Source organism: Cyprinodon variegatus, unplaced genomic scaffold (assembly GCF_000732505.1).
Source record: "Cyprinodon variegatus isolate N-32 unplaced genomic scaffold, C_variegatus-1.0 Scaffold1171, whole genome shotgun sequence".
Taxonomy (NCBI): Eukaryota; Metazoa; Chordata; class Actinopteri; order Cyprinodontiformes; family Cyprinodontidae; genus Cyprinodon; species Cyprinodon variegatus.
Window position 1 is genome coordinate 15,252 of NW_015151624.1, and position 10,363 is coordinate 25,614.

The window sequence follows — 10,363 nt, forward strand, 5'->3', positions numbered from 1 at the left end:
AGTTCTGGAGGATGTGTTGGAGACCGGAGAGGGAAGAGAGCTGCCCAGCACCCTGACTGAGATGTACATCCACTTCCTGGTGGTTCAGACCAAAGTGAAGAAGGTCAAGTATGATGGAGGAGCTGAGACAGATCCACACTGGAGTCCAGAAAGCAGGAAGATGATTGAGTCTCTGGGAAAACTGGCTTTTGATCAGCTGCAGAAAGGAAACCTGATCTTCTATGAATCCAGGAGATCCAGCAGTCTCTGAGATCAGGAAGTCTCTCCATAGATAAACTGTCTCCTGCTCAGTATTCAGCTCTGGCCTTCATCTTAGTGACATCAGGAGATGATCTCAATTCATTTGACCTGAAGAAATACTCTGCTTCAGAGGAGGCTCTTCTCAGGCTGCTGCAAGTGGTCAAAGCTTCAAAAACAATTCTGTAAGTACTGATGGAATAAGGTTTTCTACACCAAGTGCTAAAACCAGAAAGTATCACTATTATTTTGATTAAACTTATGTTTCACTTTCTGTATTATGAAAGTATCTTTTGTAAGAATTACAACAAGTCAAAACATTTACAGACTGACATTTCTCTAATAGTTTTGAATAAGATTTTTAATATTAGCACAAAATGATTTATCTTGTCAAAGTGGAACAACTTTTCAATTATTTGTTTCTTTTATTGTTGTATATCATGGATTATGTTTGTCTTCGCTAGAAATACAGACAGAAATTAAGTTATATTTATAAGCTTTAAAGTAGGAAATGTTAAATCACTTTAATATTACAGCTTATTTCTGGAGAATGACAAAGCTAAGATCCTGTGAGACTTCCAGATGCAGACAGACAAAATGGTCATGGCCAACCAACTACACATGTTGATCATTGATAAACAACAGAGGACTGCAGTAGTCATCGATGTGGCCATCCCATATTATGGAAATATCACGAAAAAAGAAGATGAGATATGGCCCCAGGGAGGAACTAGTAAGAGCCAGGATGGTGAAGACAACTTAGGACCCGTGGCCACCTGAGCACTGGGGTAGAAACCCCCACAATGGAAAAGTGGTTCCAATAGATGCCTGGAGAAACTGCAGAGATCTTGGTTCAGAAATGCAGAATTCTTTGGGACATCTAAGAAAGAATCCTCAAGGGAGGACCAAGCTGGAGATGAAAACCACATACCAAATAATTTAAACTATTTTCCTTGGGATTTTGGCGTGTGAAAGAAAAATGTGAAAAAGTTATCAGTCGTTATTTTTCTCCCCAATAATTTCAGCACCAGGCTGTCACACAGCCACTTACCTGTTCTCCGTGTTTCACCCCTGTCAAGATAAGGCACACCATTAAACATATGTTTAGCATTGACATCTGCTACAAGCCACATTTGGATGCCAAACTTATCTGGTATATGTGTCATGTATTGCAGAAAGCTGCATCAGGCCTTGGTGGGAAGGAGCTGTTCATCCATAGTGATGTCAGCTCCAGGTTTGTAGCAGGAGATGCTGTGTTCTACAAACCCTACCCAGACCTCATTTATCAGCACAAATGTTGAAATACGGACGTGTCCAGTCCTAAGCTCTTTATTATAAAATCTCAGACGTCTCCCTCTATTTTATCCATTGCTCACCGTGGTCCACACTGTGCCATCCTTTGCCCTCTCCTGTCGATCTGCTGAGAGGAGGAGGGGTTGACTGGGGGCTGAGCGAAGTCACCCTCAGCTGATTGTGGAGATACTGTATAGATAAAGTTTATTAGTTGTACTACTCTTTGTCACTATNGAAGGTCAAGTATGATGGAGGAGCTGAGACAGATCCACACTGGAGTCCAGAGAGCAGGAAGATGATGGAGTCTCTGGGAAAACTAGCTTTTGATCAGCTGCAGAAAGGAAATCTGATCTTCTATGAATCAGACCTGACAGAGTGTGGCATCGACATCAGAGCAGCCTCAGTTTACTCAGGAGTGTTCACACAGATCTTTAAAGAGGAGAGGGGACTGTACCAGAACCAGAACAAAGTGTTCTGCTTCGTCCATCTTAGTATTCAGGAGTTTCTGGCTGCTCTTTATGTTCATCAGACCTTTATCAAGAATGGAGTCAATCTGATGGAAGAACAACAAAAAAATTCTGTTAGGTGTAGATTATCTAAGACAGTGAAACCAAGCAGTCTCTATCAGAGTGCTGTGGACAAGGCCATAGAGAGTCCAAATGGACACCTGGACTTGTTCCTCCGCTTCCTCCTGGGTCTTTCACTTCAGAGCAATCGTATTCTCCTACAAGGTCTGATGACAAAGGCAAGAGGTTGCTCGTTGACCAATCAGAAAACAGTTCAGTACATAAAAAAAAAGATGAATAAGAATCTATCTCCAGAGAAAAACATCAACCTGTTCCACTGCCTGAATGAACTGAATGATCGTTCTCTGGTCCAGGAGATCCAACATTCTCTGAGATCAGGAAGTCTCTCCACAGAAAAACTGTCTCCTGCTCAATGGTCAGCTCTGGCCTTCATCTTAGTGACATCAGGAGAAGATCTGGATGTGTTTGACCTGAAGAAATACTCTCCTTCAGAGGAGACCCTTCTAAGGCTGCTGCCAGTGGTCAAAGCTTCAAACAAAGTTCTGTAAGTATTGACGGAAACAAAATCAGGAGTGACTGTTAAAGTGGATACTCTGAGTAACATTTAAAAGGAGATATAGAAAATAGATGTGGTATGTTTAACTGATATTTCTATCTGAATATACATAGAAATAAATACTAGTCAAGATGTTTTACAGACTAACTTTTCTCTAAAAGACCTGAATAAGATTTATAATCTTGGCCCACAATTGTTCCTCTGATAAAAGTGGAACTATTAAGTTATTTTCTTTACTGATGTAAATCATGAATATTGTTCATCCTAGACCTAGATACAGATATTAATTTAAACCTATCTGATAGACAAGTTCCAGTTACATCTTAGTTTAGTTAATCTGTTATCTGGAATATAAATAAACATTTTCTACAGCACCACCATTCATACAGTCTATCTGACTTCACATGGTAACCATCTCTTACAGTAGCAACCATTCAAAATGGCCCTTCTCAGTCAAACGCCAGCCAAAATGCAGCCCACTTCCCTGCAGCAAAATCCCTTCCAATTTCCAGCCTCTTGCTTTCTCCTCGGCATAAATATTGTTTAATGAATCCATTCTTTCACTGAATTACAGGGTCTGACCAGGAGATAAAGCTTCTCTTTAGATCTCAATGTCCACAAATCATAAACAGAGTGGTTTAGTACAAAGATTGATGTTTAAAAAGGAATTGTAGGGGACCAGCCAAGGGCCAATCAAGGAAAGTGCGGAAATTTTGAATGGCTATTACTGTATCTCCATATAGATATGGAGGGAAAGATATCTGCCTTGTAAAGTTATTGGCTGAGTCTGAACGTCCACCCTACCACTATATAGAGTACTATATTGGGGTTACATAATTTTAAATGAGCATCCAAGATGAAAACGTCTAAAGGATGAAAACGTAGTGAACTCAAAATTTCCCGCAATGCATCTTGAAAAGTGTATCATGATCTTGGAACTGAAGCAGGTTTGATTTCTCACTTGACAAAACTGCTTGGCTCCGTTCTTGTTACAACTCATCGGATCAACCCGCACCTCTCAGTATATAACCACCCTTCAGCACAGACATCACTGCCAGATTATTTCGAACCACATGGCAAGACCTATTCCAACATACTGTTCCTGACTTCCTGCCTGCTTTGCTTGGCCTGATCTGTCCCTGTTTCTAAGCATGCCTGAAACCCATCTGATCTAATTGCCTGCTTGTTTTCCAGACCTGTCTTTTCTCTTGATTATCTGAACCCTATCTGACCTGAAAGCCTCCCTGTTACCATACTTGGAACTGTGCCCTGACTCTTCCTTGGATTGCCCCTCAGATTTTCTGTGGAAATCAGATCACCTTTCTTGAACACTGGGCCTGCTCATGGAACTGGCTGTCTGGTTTCACTTTTGCTATCTATGCTTGTTTTTGCTCTCATGGTTCTGACCCATTGCGTTCTCCTGGAAAAACCTTTAACTAACACAAAAGGCTTCTATGGAGATGTCCTGGAGGAAACTTTGAGCGCAACAAGGCTCTGTGTCGCTACACGCCAACTGGCAACACCAGTGATTCTCTGTGTTTGGATTCAAATGTTTGCCAGGTCTGTGATCCAGAATTCTCTGTGAATTCATTCCACCAGTCATTTTGTGGTGTCTAATATTACTTCTGTAGTGATCATCTCTCCGAACTGCCAGTTAACTGAGTTTAATTTAAGGTCCACTGTATAGTTCCTGCTCTATATAGTGATTGAGGGGTTTAAACGTTAGGGCGAATGTTTGGACATAGCTGTTAATGATGTAAATGCACACTAGCTCTTGGGTTACTGGAACCAAGGTGCTGTTTCATACACTGAGCTCTAGCAGCCTTTCTGTCTTCTTCTGTTCTTAACAACAACATTTCTGTAAAAGATGGTGGTTTTGACTTGCGCTGCTTAAGCTGGAGCTCAGAGATTAATGTGTTATGCCAACAACCATGACAGAATTGATTCAGCAGATGCTTTTCAAAATCAGCAGCCAATACTCTGCCTCTCCTTACAGCATGGTTTAAAGTCACTTGCAGGCGTTGTACATAAACTGATGGTTTTTCACCTGCGTCTTGAAACTGCTCCATACATTTTGCACACAGTTATCACCATCTTTGACTGTTCCATAAGCAGAGTCAAGGATTTAAACTTAAAAGAGGTGCATCTGGTTGAAGATGTTTAACCATGTCTGCAGCTGGTGGTTAAAGACTGCCAAATATCTTTCTAGAATGGTGTAGTTCTGACACGGTAGGATCCTTTAAGAGAAGGTCAATGCCAGACCGCCAAGCTTCATAATCCATTTCGTATTGTGGTCTTGGAGTTCGACCAGAAAATGATCAAAATTTTAATGAAGACATGTGCATTGCCATAACTTTTCAAGATATGCTTAACCACATACCTCTGCACTCCAGGTGAGTTGATATCTAAAAAAGACATAGCTGGCAAGGGTCCAGAAGGTTGTGATGTGTAGTGTGCTGTAGGATCAGGTTGGACGTGTGGTAGCTTCCCGTCATCTGCAGTGACATTTTCTGGTTTGAGAGGAATAGCACCCTTGGTTGCCATCTGTGATGTACGAGAAGCAGCTATGGCCAAATCCCCTTCTTCTGAAGGTGTCTTCAAGAAAGAGGGTGCTGGACAGAGTTCAGTAATGGACTGGCCCAGTAAAGACACTATGCTCTTGAGGACATCGTTGTAATTCTAACTTGTAAGCTTAGCCATGTGTTTCATTTCATTGAGGTAAGTTTGAGTTTTTTATCTAACTCAGAACAAACCACTGGAAGTTCTTCAATTTCATAAGTAATTTTTTAAAGTTTTGCAAAGATAAATGTATGGCAAGATTTCACGCAACCCCTCTAACGCACTTCGTGATACAAACTCAAAAAATATGCAATTATAAAAATCTGAGTCAGAATCAGTTATAATTTAAGACTTTTCCATTAACCTGTAACCTGTCAGAAAATCAGCAACTTCATTATCAGTTTCTGTGTTTGTTGCATATTTAATCAATTAGGTATACTACATTAGGTATTTTAACCTCATATTTCACCAAGACGTCCATAATAGCATCGAAATAGCAAACTGCAATACTTCAGCTCTGTACAAAACTGCTCCTGGCTAGCTCACCATAAATTAAAGTAGCATATCTGTAGAAAAACAACAGTATATTATATTTTAAATCAATGCAAATTGATTATAACCAATAAGGTAAATATACTTGTTTTCAGAACATGGATACGACTCATGAAACAGCAGACAGAGACTAGAAGTTTGCAGTTGCAAGTGCCTTGTACTTATAGTGAGGAAAATTGAATACATATTTACAACATCATTGAAACATAGAAAAAGACAAAGAGAAAAAAAACCCAAATTAATTAATTTCACACTTAATGATACCACATCCATTCAGTTCATTCACCCCAAGCTGGGGTTGAATAAAGGCCCACGCAAGTTCCTTTTAAAGTGCTTGGTGTAGTGCAGGTTGTGGAATGACAAAAGTCAGAGCAGAGTGGAAACAAAATTGTTTGTTGGCTGCAAGGAGCCTCCTACCAGCCTGGCAGGAGATCCAAAGTCTTCATGTACCCAAAACTGCAATCTTTCTTGGGCTCTAGGCCTGAACCTTCAGCTTGCCATCAACATCTAGCCAATTCTGCAGCTTGTATCTCACACAAACAGGTTTTTTTTCCCATCTCACCTCAGCTAAGTAGTTAGCCCGTGCAGCTCTGCTTCTCCCAACATGCCTTAAATTTTCATATTTCCGCACTCCAACTAATATACCTAGCTGATAGGCTGTGATACATGTGACCCTAATACTCAACAGCAATTGGCTGTGTAGTAATGAGAGGAAGTAAAAAATTACATAGATTTGATCACTGGGATCTTTCTCCATTATCTGAAATCACTGGGATTTACACCCAGGTTAAAATAGATGGTGAAAGTTGAAGTATCAACTTGACCTCAAGTAAAAGTGAAAAAGTATGTGCTCCAAAAACTACTTAAAGTATAAAAGTATAAAGTAACCTTTAAAAAACATTCAGATGCCACTATATAAATTGAGAGCTCAATTTTTTCGACTACCAAGGATGAGGGATGTTGGTATCCATCTCCATGTCCCGATATGCTCTCGCCTGTGTCCGACCTTTCAGACATTTCAACATCTTTTTCTGAATCCGACATTGTAGCATGGCATAGACAATGTGTGTTTACAGTTTGAAGAACACCTGCTTGCGTCTGATGATTTCCTTTGGCGTCAGCACAAATTTGACGAATAGCTAACCAATGAGTGTTTGCATTATATGACTCATCCAATCACACTAGTTTTCACTAGATGTGGATAGTGCCAATGATCTGCATTGGATTGAGCACATGATGGGGAATAAATATTTATAAACATTAAACCAAAACCCAGATTAAGGAGCAACATTTGTTTTAAAAATGTAAGGAATAGAAAGTACAGATACTTGTGTGAAAATGTAATAAGTAGAAGTAATGGAGTAAAGTATAGACACCTAAAAAGTGTAATTAAGTACAGTAACAAAGTATTTGTACTTGATTACTTGACAACTCCGGTTAAGGTGATAGTGTAATCTAACTATCAAGGCTTTGACTATTCCGCTTATTCTACTTTATTTATTGTAAAAATACCACAAAATTATCCAGTTAGTTCCATACGGCTTTGTCATGATTTTACAAAGTTCAGACCCAAATGCAGGAAACTGAACAGGGAGACCATGGAAAAGTTTTTTAACGGGTTTTATTGAAAAGGTTAAACAGAGGGAGAAGTGTTGCTCTGAACACTGCTCAACCGGAACTGAAAAGTGAGGGGAAGACAGAGCGGATAGTTCAGGCTCAGTGGGGAATTTGACTTGTGAACTTGGAGAAGAGAATTTGGTTGCTGACTCACATTTCCAGAGAAGTAGTTTAATCCTTGACTCCTGTCTGTGTGCTGTAGTTTCATTGTTTGTCTTATTCGGAGGAGGGCGGAACAGGGTTTACCAAGAATGCGGTTGTTAGTTGGTGAATGGAGAAAACTGACTGCCACTCAGATTTCCTGCGGTACTTGAACGGGTCGTAGTGGAGAATAATCCCTTTCTCAGTGCAAAGCTCAAACGATCTCTTGGGGAGAGTGGATCCAAACCTCCTGTTTGAACCCCAGCTCAGTTTGAAGCTCAGTTGATCCTTTCAGGGAGAGAAGGTCCGAGAAATCCAGTTTGCAGGATGACTTTCTGCCGAGAGGCAAAGACAAAAACAAAGTTAAACTAAGGTTGACAAAAACTCAGTTTAACTCAGCAAAACTCAGCTTGGCTAGAGTACCCAAAACTGGCAAACACTCTGGAGTCAAGGTAGTGGCAGTCAGCAGCTTAAGAACACTCAACAAGGAAACCATCATCAGGTGTGTGAGGAGGTGGACCTGAACCAGGCGCCTTCTGATGGATGAAGGGAGACAAACACAGAGACACATACACAGACATCTAGTAGTAACTTATTAAAATCAAATTCTTTTCAGAAAATATTCTATTTTTTGCTGATCATAAACAATGCTTTGTTGATCTTGTTTGAATTAAATCCAAAGCCTTTATCCAACCCTGATATTTGTGAACCCTTCCACATGTATTTATTGTTTAGTTTTCAAGTATTAGGTACAAAGCTGGAGGATAATTACTCAATAGCAATAGTGATTTCTGTTTACCAATCAGTCTGTACATATTACAACATCATTCAGTTTAACCAGGTCACAGAACACAGTACCCAATGTTCTAACCTTAGGATCTGGCAACTAAATTTTACACTGCACAACATCTAATTTGGTTTATCATTTAAAAACATTTCCTCTTCATTTCTATCCCTGTCTCTTTAGACTGAATTACTGTAACCTCTCAGAGAGAAGCTGTGAAGGTCTGGCCTCAGTTCTCAGCTCCCAGTCCTCTAATCTGAGGGAGATGGATCTGAGTAACAACAAGCTGCAGGATTCTGGAATTGAGCTGCTGTCTTCTGGACTGAAGAGTCCAGACTGCAAGATGGAAAATCTTAGGTCTGAACAGATTTATGGATTTGGCATGAGCTGCATTGTTCTGAGCTTAAAGTCTAAATTTACCCCTGCACAACATCTATATTAACAATAAATATTTCCTCTTCATTTCTATCCCTGTCTCTTCAGACTGAATGACTGTAACCTCTCAGAGAGAAGCTGTGAAGTTCTGGCATCAGTTCTCAGCTCCCAGTCCTCTAATCTGAGAGAGATGGATCTGAGTAACAACAAGCTGCAGGATTCTGGAATTGAGCTGCTGTCTTCTGGACTGAAGAGTCCAAACTGCAAACTGGAAACTCTCAGGTCTGAACTGATTTATTCTCTATATTAATAATTATGTTCGTGGATATCAGTAGTCTACATTATTTTGAAGGTACTGAGTTATTTATTTATTATTATTATTATTTTTTGAGTTACTTATAATATAGCTGAATAAGTTATCTGATTAATACATTTATTTTTCTGTTTAGAATCTATAGATGATACTCAATAGATATATCTTTAGAATTAACCACTGAGAAATTAATGAATCTTAGCTGGTTAAAAACATCTCATTCCATCACCTTCACCAACTTGGAGTTAAGAGATCTCATAAAAATTGACCTTGTGTTAGTTGTTTAATTTGAGCACTTTAAAAAAAAGAATATGTAAAAAGTTATTTCAAAGAACTGCAGGGAAAGCACTTTAGTTTTAATAATAAGTGTCCAAAAGAAATTCTCAACTGAAGAAAGGGTTCTCTTCCCGATCTGAAAAAAATAAATCTCTGAAAGCATCAGGGCCATAGGCCATAGAAAAATTTTACGTAAATGGACAGCTTTTCACGGATAAGAAAAACTCCATGGCCGTTCAAAAAAAAAGATAGACTTTTCATGTATTAAAAAATAAAACAAAAATCTCATTAGATCAGGTTTATTTACCAGTAACTGCAATTCATATGAAGCACAGCTTAGTATGATACTGTATGGTGTATGTGGTTATGTCAGAACGTTTTGGCATCTGTGTGTGCTTTCTCTCTCCCATACTCTCTGACTTCTCTCTCTTTCACCTTACTTCACTGTCACAATTCAACTCTGTCTAACTTTTCTGCTGCTCTGTATTTCTGCTTCCTATAATTCTGCCTTTAAACCAATATCTAGACAACCACAGGCTTTGAGCAGCATTTCAATGGGTCACATATTACCCATTCACACTTCAATTTGGCTAAACTAAGGTTAATCAACTGGATCATGGATGCGTCTGTGGAGAGGTCATTTGGTTTCTCCAAAATAAAGATCAGAGCATTCCTCACTTCATTGAACTGCATACACCACTCCACTCGTATAAGGTCTGGGAGTTTTGTCTTTAGGATGCACTAGTCTCTGTTCAAGTCTCGGCTCAACACAGGTAAACTACCTCCTCCTGACAAGACTCGGCTGTACTTATGGACAAAGGACATTCTTTTGAGGGACAGAAATTTCAAATTTTGGACAAAGAAGACAGGTGGCTTTAAAGGGGTGTGAAGGAAGCTTTTACTGTTAGGAGAGAAAATCTAACCTTAAACAGAGGGGGTGGACTCAGGTTTACACTCTCAAAAACCAACAATGCAGCAATGGAGTTGATTCCTTCCCACTATAGTCTCAACCCACATTCCCATGCAGGGAACCAAAACATCTCACCTGGTCAGTCAGGCCAACAATGCCCCTAACAATGCCCCTTTCAGAGGCATATACCACCATAGATATCCATAATAAAGGCTAGATGTCT

The 10,363-nt window shown here is 39.6% G+C and overlaps 1 protein-coding gene across 1 annotated transcript in view; it reads left to right on the plus strand.

The window, feature by feature from the left end:
• The window catches only part of LOC107101906 (protein NLRC3-like), a 13,682-nt gene extending 4,731 nt beyond the window's left edge, over positions 1-8,951 (plus strand). Inside the window, exons 4-7 of the mRNA XM_015400992.1 lie at positions 3-103; positions 1,769-2,601; positions 8,450-8,623; positions 8,750-8,951. Of these exons, the coding sequence (XP_015256478.1) occupies positions 3-103; positions 1,769-2,601; positions 8,450-8,623; positions 8,750-8,951 (1,310 nt within the window). The remainder of the gene's footprint in view (positions 1-2; positions 104-1,768; positions 2,602-8,449; positions 8,624-8,749) is intronic.
• Positions 8,952-10,363: the final 1,412 nt, after the last annotated feature.